This window comes from Sciurus vulgaris (genome assembly GCF_902686455.1).
Source record: "Sciurus vulgaris genome assembly, chromosome: 9".
In the NCBI taxonomy this organism is placed as follows: Eukaryota; Metazoa; Chordata; class Mammalia; order Rodentia; family Sciuridae; genus Sciurus; species Sciurus vulgaris.
In genome coordinates, this window is record NC_136469.1 from 65201078 (window position 1) to 65221863 (window position 20786).

At 33.0% G+C, this 20786-nt stretch overlaps 1 protein-coding gene across 6 annotated transcripts in view; it reads right to left on the reverse strand.

Moving 5' to 3' along the window:
• Positions 1-3359: 3359 nt before the first annotated feature.
• SMARCAD1 (SNF2 related chromatin remodeling ATPase with DExD box 1) overlaps positions 3360-20786 on the reverse strand; it is an 83281-nt gene continuing 65854 nt past the window's right edge. For all 6 annotated transcript variants that reach the window (XM_079154737.1, XM_079154738.1, XM_079154739.1 and 3 more), the window contains 13 exons: positions 20057-20156; positions 19330-19389; positions 19155-19230; positions 17583-17718; positions 16860-16997; positions 15653-15748; positions 15434-15551; positions 15105-15226; positions 13415-13603; positions 12086-12204; positions 10145-10327; positions 9144-9253; positions 3360-5214 (listed from right to left, as the gene is read on the reverse strand). In XM_079154737.1, coding sequence (XP_079010863.1) covers positions 5153-5214; positions 9144-9253; positions 10145-10327; positions 12086-12204; positions 13415-13603; positions 15105-15226; positions 15434-15551; positions 15653-15748; positions 16860-16997; positions 17583-17718; positions 19155-19230; positions 19330-19389; positions 20057-20156 — 1509 coding nt within the window. In that variant the 3' untranslated portion in view covers positions 3360-5152. The remainder of the gene's footprint in view (positions 5215-9143; positions 9254-10144; positions 10328-12085; positions 12205-13414; positions 13604-15104; positions 15227-15433; positions 15552-15652; positions 15749-16859; positions 16998-17582; positions 17719-19154; positions 19231-19329; positions 19390-20056; positions 20157-20786) is intronic.

The window sequence follows — 20786 nt, forward strand, 5'->3', positions numbered from 1 at the left end:
CTTGCACTACTTAAGAATAGCTCCCCTGCCATTTTCTCTCTCTCTCTCTCTCACCCTTGAGGGCAGACACTCTGCTCGTCCACTTAATCTTTTGTGTGTGTGGGTGGATGGGGAAACTCAAAGGAACCTTACATATTACTAAGTAAGATGCCAATCTGCAAAGTCTGTATACTGTATGGCTCCAAATCAAAGATATGCTGAAAAAGGCAAAATTATGGAGACAGTAAAAGTGGTTGCCAAGATGTGGGAAAGGATGTGATACATAGGTGGCACAGAGTTTTGGGGCAGTGAAACAATGCTGAATATTATAATGGTGGATATATATCATTATATGTTTGTTAAAACTAATAGAATATATAGCACCAAAAGTTAACTAGATTGTAAACTGTGGACTTTGGGCAGTGGTGTGTTAATGTAGGTTTATTCACTGTTAACAAATGTACCCCTCTGACTATAAAAATGTAGTGGGGGAGGCTGTGCATATATAGGGACAGGAGATATACATGAATTCTGCTCAATTTTGCTGCGAACCTAAAACTGTTTTAAAAAAATAAAGTCTGGTAGTTAGCTTTCTGTCACTGTGACAAAATATTCAATAAAAAGTACATTAAAAGGAGTGAAGATTTATTTTGGTTCACATTTTCAATGGTTTAGCCATGGGTGGGTTGGATCCACTGTTGTTTAGCCTGCGGGGAGGCAAAACATTATGGGGCAGGGGTATGTTATAAAGCAAAGCTGGCTTACCTCATAGCAGTAAGAAGCAGAGAGAGAGAAAGGGGAGGGGTCTTAACAAACCCTGTCAATTGTATGCCCCAATGACCTAACTTACTAACTATGTCCACCTCCTGAAGGTTCCACCACTTCCCAAGAGTGCCATTAGGCTGGCAACCAAGCCTCCAACATAGGAGCTTCTGATGGAGATTCCAGATCCAAACTACAGTAGTCTGTAAAAATAAGGAACAATACAAAACAGTATTTATATGGAAAGAACAATAAAATGCTGGAGGCTGATCTTAATTTAGGAGTATGACAATTTGCTAACACATAAAAAGATTCTTGTTGTAAATTAGAGATGGTACTGTTCAAACTACTCAGTAATTTCTAAATAAAACTAATTCTCATGTCTCTAATGTCACATAGCATATTAAATATTCATTTTATTTTTTTCACTTATACATTCATTACCAATGATAAGAATGCTTTTAGGGGCAGGGGGGATAGCTCAGTCAGTAGAGTGCTTGCCTTGTAAGCACAAGGCCCTGGGTTCGATCCCCAGCACCCCCCCCCCCAAAAAAAAAAAGAATGCTTTTAATATGTTGATGAAAAATTTTAAAAGTCTTGGAAAATTATAATTTTTCCCAATGATTATTAGGGTTGTTTTGTACTATTTCTACTTTTAGAGATCCACATTAACATGGAAAGCAAGAATTGCCTATATAAATAAGTTATTTAAACAGAATATTTCCAATAACTATACATTTAGATTATCACCCAGGAATCCATTTTAAACTATATTACTGAAAACTCAAACTTTAATTTATGTTAATATTCCAAATTTTAGATTATTTGCTTAATATCATGCATTAAAGATGCAAAAAGACTAATAAAATAGATAGCCTAATACTTTTAAGTGCAGATGAAAGAGAAACAGACAAGCCGAAAAAGTGAGGAGGGTGTAGAGAAGATAGAAAAGTTCAGCTAGGAATGTTGTTACTTAAGGTGCTTCTTTTCTACCAAAAATATACTATGAAACTTGAAAACAACATTAAGTATAAATTATTAGGTATTACACATAAAAATGAAGTTATTTGCCAAGTATCTTGGGATTCAATTTTGTCAATAGTGGCTGTTAATAGGTAAATAATAATACGAAACAACAGAATATCATTACAAAGTCTGATACTGTGTAATTAAAGCAGTCTGAAGGAAAAAATTCTTTAAAAACAAAAAAATATTCTGGATAAAGTAACTTTTCTTCTTTTTTGTATGCCACCATTTTCCTCCACATTATTATATACTCACTAGCTTTAGTGCAAGTAGAAGTTAGTAAAAGTGACAAACACAATGTTCATGCAAAATTACAAAAATTCAAATAGTCTTGTTTATATGACTCACCAAATATAAAAATGCAACCACAGCTTTAGGTCATATTTGTGCACTGAAGGACATAATAGTCCATTATGCCATCCTGTACTCAAATATTTCTCTCTTACATAGAAAGGAGGTGGATGGGGGTATAAATCAGAGCAAAAGTTGAATTGCACATTACATCAGGAAAAACTCATACACTTGGGGAAGGAGTGTTAAAAAATCAATTCCATGGGACCACCATTTGACCCAGTTATCCCACTCCTTGACTTATACTCAAAGGACTTAAAATCAGCATATTATAGAGACACAGCCACATCAATGTTTATAGCAGCTCAACTCACAATAGCTAAAGCCACGGAACCAACCTTGGTGCCCTTCAACAGATGAATGGAGAAAGAAAATGTGGTACATATACACAATGTTATATTACTCAGTCAAAAAGAATGAAATTATGGCATTTTCCAGTAAATTGATGGAACTGGAGACTATCATGCTAAGTGAAATAAGCCAATCCCAAAAACCAAAGGCCAAAGGTTTTCTCTGATGAGGATGCTGACTCACAATAGGTGGTAGGGGAATGGAGGTTTACCAGATTGGACAAGGATGAGTTGGAGGGAAAGGAGGGAAGATGGGAATGGGGCAGACAGTAGAATGAATCAGAAAACTTTCCTCTGTTCATATATGAATACATGAACAGTAAAACTCCACATCATGTACAACCACAAAAATGGGAAGTTATACTCCATGTATGTACAATATGCCAAAATACATTCTGCGTCATGTATAACTAAAAATAAAAAATTAAAAACTCAATTTCATTATTTACGGGCTATGTTGCCCATAAGAAAACCATATCTTCTGATATACCCTCTCCACTATAAAATAACACTCACTAGTAGGAACAACAGTAATGTATCAATGTAAGCATCTATTAGTATCAACTTACAAATCTATGGGGGTCCCAAATAATTGGGAAAACACCTAAGGCACATGTGACTTGTATTAAAAAATGGTTGCTTCATTTGGTAAAGATACTACTCTAACAAAGGTGATGTCATTTGCTCTGATAATGCATTATGATGTTGACGGATCTGACCCCAATAAAGGGACAAGTGAGAATACATCCTAAGTAGTTAATCCCAGTTTATTGACAGACAAGATAATATTAAGAACATAAGATGATTTCATTTGTGCTCAATATTATATATTTCTAAAGGTAAGGTAAAGGAGGGTTAGAAACTATGAAAAAGGGTGTGAAAATACAAAACAGGATCACAAATATTTTTATTAAGCCCGAAACATAATAAAGCATTACAGGAAGAACCCAACTACATTTCATTAGGGATAAAAATATGGATATAACAACAACAACAACAACAAGAACAACTACTACTACTACTACTACTACAATAAAAGTCTATTGGTGAAGACACATTAATACAGAAAAGTGATGAGAAATCCATTATAAGACTTTAAAATGTAATATTCTCAACAATTTGACTAAGTGATTTGGGTACTGTGATGCAGGAGGAGGTAGTATTAACATTGGTAGATTTCTTTTAGCCCTATAAAGCTAAAATATATTCAGTATATTCAATACACCTTCAAGATTGAGTAAGTCTACTGAGGCATGAGTTCTCAGTCTATAATAATACCTAAAGAATCAGTCACTGTAAGTTTTATTCACCTAAATCCGAAGGGTTTATCTAGCATCTTAGCAAGTTAGGATGTATTGAAAAGTATGATCTCCAATAATTAACAAATCTTTGATTTATAAATAAGTTTATTTATAATGATATTTACATAATAAAAACAAAACACATGAAACTCACAAGTTATACAAAGAAACTGATGTATAATAAAAACAGCAATATAGACTGACAGGCAAAAATTTAAAGAAAGATTTAATGAAGAGTTAAATATCAAACAGACAACTTTACTTCTTCTAAATTTCACTTTGTCACCCACACTGAATTGGAATTGAACAATGGCTCTCTTCAGACGGTCCTGTGCTGGAAATTCTGGAAACTGATAAATTATATTTTGATAAGAGTTCAAAGTTAACAACCTATTTCCATGCAGTACCTAATGCTGCCTTAATATGAAGTCACATCCAGTCTTCTTTAAAGTAAAATAGCTTTAAGGTTAATCTGTTCTGCCAGGCAAGAAAAATGTCATCAACATTTTGATGATATATGAAGATATGGCAGGAAGAAACTACTTAGAGAGGAAGAGAACTGGAGCAGAAGTGACTGGGCAACAGTTTCAAGAGAAGCAAAAGCCAGGAAGGTAAATCAATGAAAACATGCACAAGAATAAGCAGAGTTAATAAGCACAATTAGTGCAGTTGGGAGATAAACAGAAGGAATTAATCCATGGAGCAAGATTAGGGCTTCTTTAGTTACTATTCACTGGAAAACAACTTAGTGCCTAGCCAAACAAATTTGTTTTAACAGAAGTACTGAGAGGACCTGGGGGGATGTTAGTATATGGAATGCCACCTTTAAATTCAGGTTGAGTTCTTGTTGACATTGGTGAACATCTGCTTCAAATAGCAATAAAATGAAAGCTATATAAACTATACAGCAGTATTCTTTAAACTAACATAATAAAAAAAAAAAAAACCTTCAAATGAGACAAGCAAAAACTAGACATAAGCATTGTCAAATAAGGCACATGTAAAAATCTACACACATTATCCAGTGAAAGACAATATATATATATTTGGAGGTAGAAATAATTACAAAAATACTGACATTTCTAAAGCATTAGCATATTTGTTACAAACAATCACCAACTAATCCCCATTCAGAAAACTGCTTTGTAAAATGATTATTCAACATTTTCAGGGCTACATATTTGTGGCTTTTTATGAAAATTCATGTGAGCATCTGGAGAATTCAGTTAGTGGCAAAAAAGTTGTCCATACTATGAGAAATGCAATATGGAAATTATAAAAAAGTTACAAATGTTCATAAACCCCATGGTCATCATAATGTAAATGTCCTTGAGTGCACCAAGTTGATATTTCCTCATCAATTAGGAATTCAAAATTCTTACTTCACAGGCCCATGGACGTTTTTAGTAATGTGGCTATATCTGCGGGCATGCTTCCTTCATCACCTGCAGGTCAGAAAGCGGCATTTGAAAGCTTTATAAAAACATCTTATAAAATACATTCTACTTTTCATTCATTATTTTTTTTTCTTTCGTGTTTGTGTGGGGGGGGGGAGGGAGAGAGACAGACTGAGAGAGAGACTGAGAGAGAGAGAGAGGGAGAGGGAGAGAGAGAGAGAGAGAGGGAGAGAGAGACACTGGGGATTGAACCCAGGGGTGTTCTACCATTGAGCTACATCCCCAGTTCTTTTTATTTTTAATTTTGACACAGGGTCTTGCTAAGTTACTCACAATGGCCTCCAACTTGCAATCCTCCTGCCTCACCCTCCTGAGTAGAAGGGTTTACATCATTTTTTTCCTTTGATGAACTGCTGTTCATCTTTCAAGGCCCAGTTTGCTTCAGTGTCATTCCATTAAAAACCTTAGCTAACCCCTACATACATTCAGGGCTATCTCCTCTCTATATATATTACCAACATAATAACCTAAGGTTATGTTTCTGTTTTGATATACAAATACATAAAGATATATAGAAATAGTCTGCATCATATCTAATTTATATAGCACATGATACTTCTCACATATAAACTAAGAATTCACTGATATTCCTGCTTCCCTCCTTCTAAGCTCATCCAGAGACTAAAAATTGCCCAGGAAAACAAGATGACACTTATCTGAAATTCTGATACCATACTAGCAGAAATTCATGGAGAGGAAAAAAAGGAGAAGAGTAAAAAGACTCTTCTAAATTTAAAGATACTAACTACATAATACAACAAAATACAAAGTGTGAATTTTGGTTTCTGTATTTAAAAAAAAGTTACAGAAGGACAAGGGAGAAAATTGGATGTGGATAATATATAACAGTATCTGGAAATCACTGTTGATTAATATTGCATGGAAAAATGGCATTGTGACAACTTAGAAGAATTTGCTGAAATCCTGAGAATGAACTGCTCTGTCTACAACTGATTTTGTAATGGTTCAGAAGGTAGAAAAGGTAGATAAAGCAAACTGTAAAATCACAACTGTTAAGTCATTGTACTTTCACAATATGCTTTCAACACTGTTTTATGAAATTTTCTATAATAAATAAGTTGAAAAGGTAGAAAATTTGTGAATATAATTAATCAATTTTATAAAGAAAAAAATCTTTTGAAGTAGTGGCTTTCCAATTAGCATACAGCAGAATCACTTTGAAGACTCGTTATACCACTGACTTTTGGGCCCCATTCTCAGAGTTTAAGTATAGAATGGGACTTGGGAATATGCATTTTGAATTGGCAATATCCCAGGTGATGCTGCTCCTGATGCTGATCCAAAGAATGCACTTCGAGAACTACACGGGCAAGCTCTAGAAACAAAATCTATTAAGCATATTTGAAAGGAATCAGGGTCATTATCTCACCTTTCACAGCTTCACACAAGGGTATACAGATTACACATTCAATTAAAAATGTACCTTTTGTTTACAGAGAAAAGGGACCTCACTGTAAGAGATGAAAGGGAGGGTATACATACACGCTCATCAAGTCAGGGTCAAAATTATTTAAAATGAAACCAGGAACACAAAAGAAGACAAAATCATTAGAATTAATATAGTAAATAAAATAAATTGTATCCTTAGTCTATGAGTTAGGAAAAACATACAAAATAGCTTTAACAAGACAAAGGGTGAAAACCTCCCTATAGAAGGGAAGAGTGGTGGTGGGGGCCCAGGGTAGCTTCTTCATACCTAAACTTATAATAAGTTGCTGTCTAACAGACAGCTGAAGAGAAAAATAGGCAAGATTTTAGACTCATCTAATTTATATAAAAGCAAATAATTTGCATGTAGTATGACTGAAAGTAATTGAAGACAAATATTGTCTTTGCTCTCACCTGAAATACCACTAAAATACTACAGGGAAAAAAGTGTGTGGTAGGGGAAATGAAACAAAAAAGGAAAAAAAAAAAAAAAAAAAAAAAAAAAAAAAAAAACAGTAGGAAGAGTGCTGTAGGCAAATTTTGGAAATTAAAAGCAGATGGGAAGAATGGAAACTGCTTTTAACAAATTACACAAAGCAAATACTTAGGGGTCTGATGTATAAAATGCAAGGCTTCTTCTAACCCAAACATCCCCATCCTCAAAGCTCATGAAATGGGATTCATGGAAAAGAGATGAAGCTAAAACCAGGGTAAAGGTGTAAGACACCTAAAGCTTGCCCAACAGATCCAGCCATTTACCCATGACATACAAAACTGAAGGTTTATTATTGGAAGAATTTGAATCTGAGGAACTCTGGACTTGGAACAACAGAACAATGTGAATGCACTGACAAAAGTAAAATTAACTGTTTAAGTAAGGTAAGACCCTCTGGGCTGGAGTTATGGCTCAGTGTAATGTGCTCGCTAGCATGTGTTAGGCACTGGGTTCGATCCTCAGTATCACATTAAAAAAATAAATAAAATAAAGACACTGTGTCCATCTGCAACTGAAAAAAAACCTTCCCTCTCCCTTCTTCTCCTCAGCTGAGAATGCATTAACTTGGCTCATTCCACCTTTCCCCACCATTGTCACTTCATAAGAGACTGGATCCTTTTCTAATGTGTAGAGTGAAGAGGAGTCATAATACCTGGTAAAATGAACTAGTCCATGAGAAAAGACCTATAGTCAAAGACAGTTAAATCCCTAAATAATTACCTATAATGGTTCTATTTCCAAACTTATTGCTAGGATAAAATCTATATAACTGGGTAATTGCTGCACTAAGAGAGAATTTAATTGCTGTACTAAATTCAAACAGTTGCCCTAACAAAAATAATCAGGAAAAACATTACCCAAATAGAATCTACCTTATGTGTTAACTCTGTTGTATTTGTTGGATAACCTGAAATTGGCAAGTTGCCACATCCAAACCCTAGTAATGACGTTAATAGTTTAGGTTATAATCACACTCATTACCCTCACTCTAAAAAGGTGTAATTTGGTAGGTTCTTAATCAGATTTTTTCTAATGCCCCATTCCCAAGCTCCCAGAGCACCCTAAAACAAATACTATGCAAGGACAAGTATTAATTTCATCATACATATTTCTATTTCTCTGAAAATAGATTAAAACGTACTGATCTATACACAATAAATAGAACCTAACACAAAACTGGGATATAACAAATATTCAACTGAAGTTTGCTGAACTGGACTGAACCATAATCAGTACTTGGAATGCCTTTACTTATAGTAATGAAAAACTTATTTCCAATTAAATTTAACATAAGAAAAGCAACATACAGAAGAGTATATGTCTACTTATGTAAAAAGAATAAATATACTTTTTTATTTTAAAATTTTAATTAATTTAATGAACAGCAATCAAGTGGTTAGTGCAGGTCTAGGTATACTTTTTTATTTCTATATTCATCAAATAGCTGGTCACATAATAAAGGGGTGGGGGGGTACCAACCTGCATCACCTTTATAGGGAAGAACAGTGATGAGGCAGGAAGGAGGCTCTTGTTTACCCATTTACACTTTTTGAATTTTAAACTGTGAGAATGTACTTTTTCACAAATATATACATTAAATAAAAAACTTGAAAATTACCCTTCTCAAATGTGTAGAGCGAAAAGGAGTCATAATATCTGAAGGGTCTTTCTAGGGCTCTAGTAAACAAATTATAAAATTGCAGATAAAACCAGAAATCCAAACTTAATTTTATTTATGAGCTATTCTGGCATCAGAAATAAGAAAAGGGATGGAAGAGACATAAATTAAGAGACTTAAATTCTAGTAAAATAGAACTTAATTACGATAGTTCTGTTGAGATAAGTACATTTACCTTCTCCTACTTTACTCTGAAAACTACATACTACTAATCAAGAGCTTTATCTTTGTTATACCTTGCAAGGATAATATATATTTAATAAATATTAAATATTCTGCTTATAAACATCTTACCTTCATCTACTGTGGTCATATCTTGTTCTAGTTTCAATTTCTGTTGGTTAATTTTTAGCATAGATTCTTCAATTGTCCCTTGGCTTATTAATTTTATAACTAGTACTTCTCTAAAACAAATACAAGACATGTTCATTGGTTACTAAAATGGATATATGTAAACTATATCTAAGCTCAATAAGAATAATTTGAAAATTATGACAAACATCTCTAAATTTAGACTTCTTTTTTAATTCAAACTATTTGAGATAACACCATCTGAGCATTTAAACTTTTGGGCATACTCTCCTATTGATCCAAAAGAGGAGAAAGATATAGGCACTTGAAAATTTTGGGGTAAAAGTATATTACAACAAATAGTTATGTGTTCAGATAGAAATTATACTTTCAAAAAATAAACATGTTTTGCTTATCAGGTCCCAAGAAATAATTCTATACAATAAGGCAATATAGTAAAGAACAAGCCTACACAATAGGCACTGATAAATATTTGATGGTAAATGAATATATCAATGTCTTTTGGAAGTGTAGTAAAATACTCCATGAAGACAGCAAATGATGTTTACAAATGAAAGTACAGTTGAAGCTGGGTGCGGTGGTGCGCACACGCATGTAATCCCAGTAGATCAGGGGCTAAGGCAGGAGGATTCTGAGTTCAAAGCCAGCCTCAGCAACTTAGCAAAGTCCTAAGCAACTCAGTGATACCCTGTCTCTAACAGGGTAGCAATAACAAGTACAAATTATTATTGATAGCATGTACCAAGTAGCTAGACCATTGATAATAACTTCATGAATTGTAGAACTATTTCATGAGAGGGTGGTAGTTAAATGAACACTTTATACAATAGAGCTTATCTTCGACACTGTTGGTAAAAGAAAGACATCAGCAGCCATACTTTGGTGAAAAAAAAAAAAAAAAAACTAAGGCAGGACATGCAACATATTCTATACCAATTAAAGTTGCATCAGATTAAAAATAAATTTCAACTGAAAATACTTACTTAGTCTGGCCAACTCTATGGCACCTATCTTCTGCTTGTTTGTCATTGTAGGGATTACAGTCAATATCATGAAGTATAACAACATTTGCTGAAGTCAAATTTATTCCTAATCCACCAGCTTTTGTTGACAACAGAAACACAAAGATATCCATATCGGTATTAAACTCATCAATTAGATGAATCCTATAAGATAAATATATTAGATCAAGTCTCACTAAAAGGCATATGATGTAATTAAAACTGAAAACAATCACATCACATAGAAATCAGAAAATGTGAATACATGCTCTTAACGTTATAATTACTTTTCTTGTGCTTGTATCATTGAAGCACCTTCCTAATTCACCAAATTATTTTCTATGTTATTGCTCTTCCAACTATTACTTTAATTCATCCATTTGGATTTAATTAATTTGTAAATGACTATTTTGTCCTTTGAAAACTTTTCATATATCAATACACTTAATATGCAATCTTTAGAAGTCTGTCAGCTGCTGCTGGTAGACAGCAATACATCTGGATGAACCAAGGCCCACAAGATCAAACTATTAACAGTGTATTCCTTTTGGCATAATGTTTACCCTTATTTTAAAGGAGGGGAGAAAAAAAAAAAAATCACTTTGGCAGATAAAAATAAACCAAGATGTATAATGCAATTTAGATACACTGGAAAAAGTATTCCTTGTTTCTTTTTGGAAATTATTGTGAAGGTGATTTGTTTAATAAATTAATTTGGGATACATGGATAACCAAGAAAAAGATGAAATAAAGTCATATCTACAAATGACAGAAACAGAATAAGCTCCAATTGATCTTAAGATCTCTCCAAGAGATCTTAAGATAGCAAAAATAAAAATACAAAAATAAATCACTGGCTGATTCCACTAAAATCTGGGCAAAGGGAATAGTCCTCCCAACTAAAATAATAAATTAAGATGTAATTATTGAAAATATTGATAAATGTGATGATATAAATATAAAAGCAAAAATATGGTAAGCAAATTCTAGGACAAATAATGGAAGAACAATATTTGTGACTTTTAGTGCATGTAAAGACTAATGTACCTAATAAAGAAAACATTTTTAAATTAAGGAAAATATTTACAAGGTAAATATGTAAAAATGATGACAAAAGACATATCAATTCAAACACAATCCATAAAAGACAATTCACTTTACTCATAATAAGGAAGATACCAATTAAATCTGCCTACAATACCATTTTTCCCCACTGGATTGGCAAATTTTGAAAAACCTGACAATACACTATTCAGTTAGACTGTGGACAAAAGAGACAATCTCATGCAATGTGGATGAAAATGCAGAATAGTTTGACTCCTACAGAGTAATTTTACAATATCCAAACAACCCACATAGGTAGTATATTAACTTGTAATGTATACCAGAACAAAATACCAAAGAGTGGGTAGTTAAAACATCAGAAATTTATTTCCTTTTATTGTTCTGTGGGTTACAAATGTAAATGGCAGGTATGTTTTTAATGATTATTCCCTCTCTGACTAGCAGAGGGTCATCTTCTCATTCTATCCTCACATGGTCAAGACAGAGGATAGTGTCCTTGTTTTTTTTAAACCCTTAAGAATTAAAAGAAAAACACAAAAACAAAAACAACTTTAACCTTAAACATGAAAAGCCTAACACTTTAAAACAATTTTGACTGAAGGTGCTTTTAAACTTGAATAATTTTTAAAGGGGTAAATTCTAAAAAGTACACAATTCTTACAGCTGTTTCAAAATATATTTGTATGCAATTAAGACAGAAAAATTTTTAAAAATATTTGCTTTTAAGGTAACGATTTGAAAAAACCAACATAAGACTCAAAGCAACAAAATACTACCAAATACTCTATAGACATTTAAAATTCTAACAAATACATAATAAATGAGTGAAGTTCTGAAACCAAAATGAAGAATACCAACCTTTCAGAAATCTGAGTCTTCCCATCTAATCTGAGGTACCTATGTTGATGATGTTTTAAGAGAACCTCTAAAATATCCAGCATCATGGTAAACTGGCTAAATAATACAACTCGATCACCCTGCAAAAATAATGTGCATGGATTAGAAACAGGAAAATAAAATCACTATACTTCTCAAAGCCTTGATATGGGACCAAGTGCATAAGCTCAGTGGTAGAGAGCTTCCTGAGCATGTGTTGAGGCCCTTGGTTTGATCCCCAGCAACACACACACACACACACACACACACACACACAAACACACCCCGAAAATAAAAAAAAAAAAAACAAGAACAAAGACTTGATAAGTCTAAACAATCAAGAGTGTTACCATTACCCTTAAATCATGTAGACAATTTTGCAAAAAATCCAAAGTATGTAATGACCAATTACTACTATTTTTTTTTTCTTTCTTTCAGGTAATGGGAATCGAACCTGGGGAACTTTACCACTGAGCTACATCCCCAGCCCTTTGTATTTTTTATTTTGAGACAGGGTCTAAGTTGCTCAAGGCCTTACTAAGTTGCAGAGACTGGCCTCAAACGTGATGCTCCTGCCCCAGCCTCCCAAGTTGTTGAGATTACAGGTGTATGCCATTGTACCTGGCTGACTAATTACTTCTTTAATAAAAAATCAAGTGATGATAATTGAGATAAATTTCTAATTTTAATATATATAAATAAATCGTCTCAACTTCTATGTATCAGAGCTAAAATCTGACTCTATTTTAAGGACAATTATTATTTCCTGAAAAAAAAAAAAAATAAGTCAACTAATGTTAATAGCTGCATAAATTCTATTTGGATGGTAATCTTACATAGTTAAGCTATTTCACAAATAAACTGCAGTATTACTTACATAACTGTTTAACAAGTGGCATCTTCAAAATACTAACGTTGAAGCAATCACACAAACGGCTGCTTATAAAATTATGATGATCAGGATAATTTCTTTTTTTTTTTTTTCTTGCAGTGCTGGGGATTGAACCCAGGGCCTTGTGCTTTCGAGGCAAGTACTCTACCAACTGAGCTATATCCCCAGCCCAGGATAATTTCTTTAAAAACTTTAATAAAGATACAGTCTAACTCCTATTGTTCTGAGATTTCACACAGAAAGGAAGTAATTAGAAAAACATATGTTCAAATATATCACAAAAACTCAAACACTAGGTTCTAAGAGAAGGTAGAACCGACAAAGACTAAAAGCTTCAGAGTGTCAAATCATGCCACAACTGCTTTATGAAGTTTAACTAATTGGAAAAATACAAAAGAAGTATCATTCTTTTTTAATACCTTCTGTTTCAATTCAGATAAGATGCATCCTAAAACTCGGAATTTTCCAGAATCTAAAATCAAATCCATGTCTAACTGGAAGTTATTAATGTGTCGATACTGTTTACAAAGTACATGTAGTTCAAAGTCTGTCATAACTTCCATATCTTCAAAGATCAGGTCAGGGTTAGCCTCACAATGTGTAGGTTCCTTTTAAAATAAAACACAACAAAACACAATATACTTCAAAATGAAAGTAATTTATAATATTATCAGAATACTTAAATTAAAATTCTTCATATCTGAAAAAAATACCCAGATCATAAAATAGCTTAATGCAACAATTTAATTTAAAAAAAAAATCAATTATTAACTTTTTAAGTTACAGGTGGAATAGTGTCTAGATTTTAGTTCAAAATAATCCTGCGGGAAGGGTTTAGGAAGTACAGATGAAACAAAGTAGTGTCATTACCAAATGCTAAGAAGAAAATGGATGAAAGCTACCTGGGCAGAAGGTTTCATTACATGTTTCCCTTTACTTTTACATGTTTCAAGTTTTCCACAGCAAGTTTAAAATAGCATAAGAAATTTAAAAAAAAAGAAAATGGGTTGCATTCAACACTAAGATCTGTAAGAAGAAATAATAAGGAGAGAATGAGGCAAAAATAAAGAGCAAAAGCAAAATATAAAAATGAAAAAATTAAAATGAATAAAGTAGGAAAAATGTCTCACTAACCAAAATGCAAAATCTGAAGTAATGGATTTTTTTTTTTTTTTTAAAAAGGCATGCAACATGGAAAGCCCTAGTTCAGAATTGGCATATTTTTCATGTAAAAGTTTATATGTAAGTATTTTAGACTTTCCTGACAAGACGACTGTGTTGCAATTTTGCCCCTATGGTGAAAAAGCAGTCTCAGAATACACAAATAACTGAACATGACTGTGTTATAATAGAACTTTATTTTATAAGACAGTCACAACCCCATAAGGTCATAGTTTGCTGAATCCTGATCTAGAATGTCATTCAAATAGTCTTGAATTTTGTCTTAAAAAATGTTTTTCAGGTTGGGCATGGTGGCACATGCCTATAAATCCCAGCAACTTGGGAGGCTGAGGCAGAAGGATCTAAAGTTCAAGGTTAGCCTCAGCTACTTTGCAAGGATTTAAGCAAGTCAAGGAGAATGTCTCAAAAAAGTGGCCGGGGGGGGGGGGGGGGGGGGGGAGGGGGGGGGAGTGGGGGAGATGTGGCTCGGTGATAAAGTGCCTTGGGGTTCAATCCCCAGTATCAACAACAACGTTTTTCAGGCTGGGGATGTAGCTCATTGGCAGAGTGCTTGCCTAGCATGCATGAGGCCCTATGTTCAATGCCCAGCACTGGTGAGAGGAGGAAGAAAAGGGGCAGAAAGAAAAATGTGGCTGGGAATGGGTATGCCGGCTCATGCCTATAATCCCAGCTACTTGAGAGGTTAAGGTAGGAGGATTTCAAGTTTGAGTCCAGTCTTATCAACATAGCAAGACCCTGTCTCAAAATAAAAAATAAAAGGGCTAGGGATGTAGCTCAGTTTAAAAAAAACAAACAAACAAACAAACAAAAAAACCATGTGTAAAGGATTTACATGCCCAAATGGGTTTAGTCTTGACTTTAAGTCTTAATAACTTCCTAACTATTTAATAGTGAATGCTCTGTGTTAGCATAATACAAAATTCTTACCTTTAGCATAAGCTGAGACATTTCCTTGAGTTTTTCAGCTGTGTAATATTGGCGATGTAATAAAGGATGATTGGCCATTTTTCTCAATTGCATCATGACATTGCACATTTCTGTGTTTTTCTCTGTGATCCAAAGAGTAGACATTAAAAAAAAAATCAAGCTGATAGCTGTTTGTTGAAATATCTCTATTTTAACAAGTTTTAAAATTATTTCTTCAAATTCCAACTAAGTTTAAAAAATGAGCTAATCCCTTCTAGCATATGACTAGACAAAATATAGTCCTAGCACAAGATTATTTTTCGCATAAAACTCTGAAAGTCAGGTTATACCCATGTTATTGATAGATTTTTTCAATCTGTTGAAAAGACCCAAGTAGAGCTGCTCCTGTTTCTCTGACATTGCACACAATTCAATTTGATCTTTCTTAGGGGGTAGTTGCTTGAGAACCTGAGAAAGGAAAATCATAAATTAGATAATCTTTCTAATAAAGAAGAAAACTGAATTTTAAAAAAACACCACAAGCAAAAACATGCAGATAAAAGCGTTACCTCTTCTTTCACTCTTCTGAGAATAAATGGCTTTATAATCTGCTTTGCATGTGCTATTCTCTCCTTTTCATATATACTCTGCTCATCTGCTGATTTCTAAGCAAAATAGAAAAACATTCCTTTAGAATTTATTCATTTACCATAATACAGTATTATATAACATAAAAATCTCCCTTACTAGAATCTGAGTAATTTTTTTTTTTACAGATACTCAAATCATTCTAAATTGAAATTGGTATTTGAATTCTGGGTTGTAATCCACTTTTTGAAGCTACATATGTACTGTGAGGTTCAATGTTAACTGATTACCTAAAAAATTTTCCTGAAATAAAAATGTGTGAGTACATGTGTGATAAGAGAAGAGGTAGGGGGCAGGCGGAGTTAGAAAATGCTTATTTCTTTGTGGAAAATAGCCCCCCAAAGAAACAAAAATTTTATTCTTAAGATGTGAAGGGGTCTTCCATATCTTATGAACTAGAGCTAGAAAAGTAGTTCACAAAATCTACCAGTATTTAAAAACTTGTACATCAGTTGGAGGAAATTCATTAGTAAATGTTTAAAAAGGTAGTTAATTTGAACAAAGAATATCACAGAAAATTTCTACAAAAAATATCTGATTTGGTAAAGAATCAAAAATCTATGCAAATATTGCTGTATTAGAAAATTTCAGAATTCTTGAAAACTATATTTTCCTTATATGATAATAGAGACAAATAATGAAACTTCTGTTTTAAGGAGGATGCCTTTAGTTGTTGGAAATTGTCATTTTTGTACTTATGAACTTTGATTTTGTAACATATTTCCCTACACATATAAGCATTTTTAAAGATATTCTAGCTTTGATCATTTCTACAGTACCTATAATGAAACACTACAAATTTACCTGATCAACAGAGGACACAATAATCAAATTTCCCCCACATATCATATATCTGAGCTCTCCATCAATTTGAAATTGTCATTCCTCAGAAAATTAGGACATCAAAAATTCAAAACTTTTAGATACTCATTGTTAGTCACCTTTTTTTTTTTCCCTGCATTACATTTTGCTTGATTTCTGAACTGATCCAAACACAGGGATGCCAACTACTTAAATTTTATTTCACAGAGAATAGGTACTATGGAACCAACAAGAGACAAAACAGAAAAACAGTCCAGGTAAAAGACAAAGTTACATGTTTGGGAGGAAACATGCATATATGCTTACTGTCTTAGAAGAAAACATTCTTCGTATTTCACTGGTACTACTACTAAACATGTGTGGCATAACAAAATTCAACAGTGACATGAGTTCTAACAGATTATTCTGCACCGGTGTGCCTGTGAGCAGTAAACGGTTATTTGCCTGTGAATGAAGATAACATTTAGATTAGTTTTCTGCCCTCCACAGACACTCCTCTTTTTTTGGTGGTGCTGTTGATTTGAACCCAGGGCCTTGTGCTTTTGAGGCAAGCACTCTACCAACTGAGCTATATCCCCAGCCCAGACGCCCCCTTCTTGCCTGCCTTGCCCAGCGAGGGAATGAAAGAAGAGTAGAAAATTTATACCATCTTATGGTGAATGACTAGCAATTTAAGGCACAATATAAAAACTAGTGTTATTATTATAAAAGTAGGTAATGTGTCCTCACTGAGGTGATGAAAGAAGATAAACTATAATTAATATTTAGTTTATCACATAGAACAAGCAAACTGAGGCTTATCAGCTTTAGCTAAGAGCTAAGAACAGTTTGTTTTTTATTAATACTTTTAAAGAATCATTAAAACGAAGAATACAAATCAGGCCACAGAGTCCTTAAAACATGAAATATTTATTATCTGACCCTTTACAGAAAGTTTGCTCACTCCTGATATAAAATACTATATATATTAAATTACATAATCTAAAATTTTTACCACAACTTAAGACAATTTACAAAAAACTCTCTTACATTAATTGTCATAAGGTGCTGGTAGCGGATGGAGCCCATATTCTTCAGCATATGACCCTCATCAAAAATAGCGTAATTAAGTTTTAGCCGCCGAAACAGACTACGGTCATCAGAACTGCTGATTGCACAATTATACCTATCATCAAAAGAAAAAAAGATCTCTAAGGGTATACCTTTTAGGATCTAGTGAGACAAAGTTTTATCTTTATATGTTTCTAAGAGCTAGTCCCATAAGGACAATACTAGACATAGTTGGTATTCAAATAAATATTTACATATTAGTATCTAATAGTTACCCATGTGTATATAATCAAATTATGAAAGATGAAATACATAATTAAATGAAACATAAATGTTATAATGCAATTAGACAACTTCTGCACATTTGGAAAGAGGCCAATTTGAGTACAATTTACAAATCATCTATTAGTTATAGTTTGCTTCATGAATTGATATATTTATGAAGGAGAAAAAAAAATCATGAGGTTAAAACATGTTTGCATGTTTGTGCTTAAAACATTAACCAGTAGAGTACGTCCAAGAAGTAAGTCTGTATGTGAACACTGTTTTATTACAAAAAGATGAAATTTTGGCCAGGTATGGTGGTGCATACCTGTAATCCCAGCTACTTGGGAGGCTGAAGCAGGATACCAAGTTTGAGCAAGTTTTTTAGTTTCAAAAAATAAAAAAGATTTGGAATGCAGCTACATGATAGTGTGCCCCTGGGTTCAATCCTAAGTATGAAGGGGAATAGGGGAATGATGATGAAATTTTAACTTCCTCCCTCCTTTCCAGATTTTTATTTTTTTATTTTTTTGGTGGTACTGGGGATTGAATCCAGGAGCTCTACCATGGAGCCACATTCCAAGCCCTTTTAATTTTTTGATACAGAGTTTTGCTAAATTGTACAAGATGGCCTCAAACATATAATCTTCCTGCTTCAGGCTAGGGAGTTACTGGGATTATAGGCATGAGCCACCACATTTGGCTAGATGAATTCTTTTAAAGATGGACTCCTACAGAAGATGGCAGTAGTGAGAAAAAACAACAGTAGTAACAGTTAAAATGAACCTTAAATAACCTATTTAATAAATGCAACATAAAAGCAACAAGTTCTCCACCAAATAGTTACTAACAACTAGTGGTTAACATATTCAAAATTACTTTTATCCCTATTCTATGTCAAATTTTTCACTGGGAGAATAATATTTCATTGTACTTATTATAAACTTTTATTTGCAAGTTAGAAATACAAATCATATGGGTGTGGTATTTCTAATTTTACTTTAGGCTTAACTGAAAAAGTTCTACTATAAGACTATGCTTTCAATTAAGTGGATAAATGTTTTTATACCCACTGTCACGGAGCTGATGTGCTAACAAAAAAACCTCTTATACTGGTATTACACACCAAATTTTTTAAAAAGCCTTCATTCTCAATATATATCATTCCATTAATTTCATTACACAGTTTGTAGCATAAACTTTCCTATACATTATTACTACAAAATATATTTTTTAAAATTTGGAGCCTGCACAAATCTTCACTACCCAAAGTTTCTCAATACTTACGTAGTCACAATTACATTGTAATCCTCATATTTACTATGAATGTTAAATCTAATTTGTTTACGTTCTTCTTGAGAACCTAGAATTTAAAAACAATACACACACTTAGGCTGTATTTACTGTGTATTTTAATTTCAGAGAAATTCCCAAAGTTAAAAGCAAAATGACATATACTTACCATAGTAACAGAGCACATTTAAAGTAGGGCACCATAAATTAACTTCCCTTAACCAGTTATCTATAAAATAAAAGAGGTTACTTTGCATCTGCTAAAACAGGGACTGCTCATGAAGTCAAATACTAGTTTAACAAGCTATTCTTTAATAAAACATAAATAGCACAATGATTTTTGATTTTAAAATAGACCCTTATATTACTGCTTTATGATTAAAATCTTGAGGTTTTGAAGAGACATAGAAATTAAAGGTAAAGGGCAAAGGGCCAACTATTTTATTTACAAGTGATTAACTTCCTACTTAAAGAAAAGGCTTTTATGTTATAGTCACATGCACAAATACTCTCTTACCCTGATTTCCACTTCAATTGAGAAAGAAAAGAATGGTAGTTTGAGTAAGTATTAATTACATACTTGGTGATTTAATAAATAGCTGTAGGTATAAAAGTATTCGTTTTTCTTCTCTTAAAAATAATTTTAAAGTATTATGAAACCAAAATAAATGACCTTAGGTTCTTGATCTATACTAATTTGAAATCTGAATAATTGACTTATACTTTTGAGTTAGTTTCTTGAAAAAGATTACCAATACAAATGTACATAAGTACATATATACAAAGGAGAAAGAACACACAAGCATGTGCACACACAAACACACCCATGAACACACATACTTTTACCTATACAAAACATTATGAAGTAAAAAACAGTTGTCTCCAGGATTACAAACCTATAGTTGAGGCTGGAACAACAATCAAATGAGGACCTTTATTACCCTCCTGATAGAGGTATGCCAGGAATGCAATGGCTTGAATAGTTTTTCCTAGGCCCTAAAATTAGAAGACAATGTGAAATTTAAAAATAAACAAAAAATTTGAAGTGTAAAATGAAAAAAATTTTATGCTATATTTAATTTTAATTTCTCATAATTCAACTCAGAACTTCTACTATGTTCTTAGTCCGCAAATGACAGAATTGATTATAACCTGTACTTAAGTGATGCTATAACTTACCTTAATGAGCAGGATGGATGGATCTTAACTGTTAGTTCATACGAGTCATACATTAATATGGAACAATTTTTGCATTGCATATGAAGAACATAAATTTAGTTATTGCTTATAAATACCAAATATTTGATGAACATTAGATATATTGAAGACTTTGTCCCCTAACTATCCAGAGTTAACCTAGTCTATTAACTTGGGGTTTCACTCTTAAACAAAGTGGTGAAAAAGTGGACTAAAACAGCTTCCATCATCAAACTATATCCTTTTGTAGAATTTCATCTAAAGGAATCAGACAATAACAGAATTTTAAGGCTACTTAGTTTTACCTAGCAAGATACTTTAGAGACTCATCTACAAATTATTTATTTCTTTTTTCTGCTGAGTAAAATTCCATTGTGTGGCTATATCACAAATTGTTTACCATTTACCAGTGATATGGCTTAATATTTT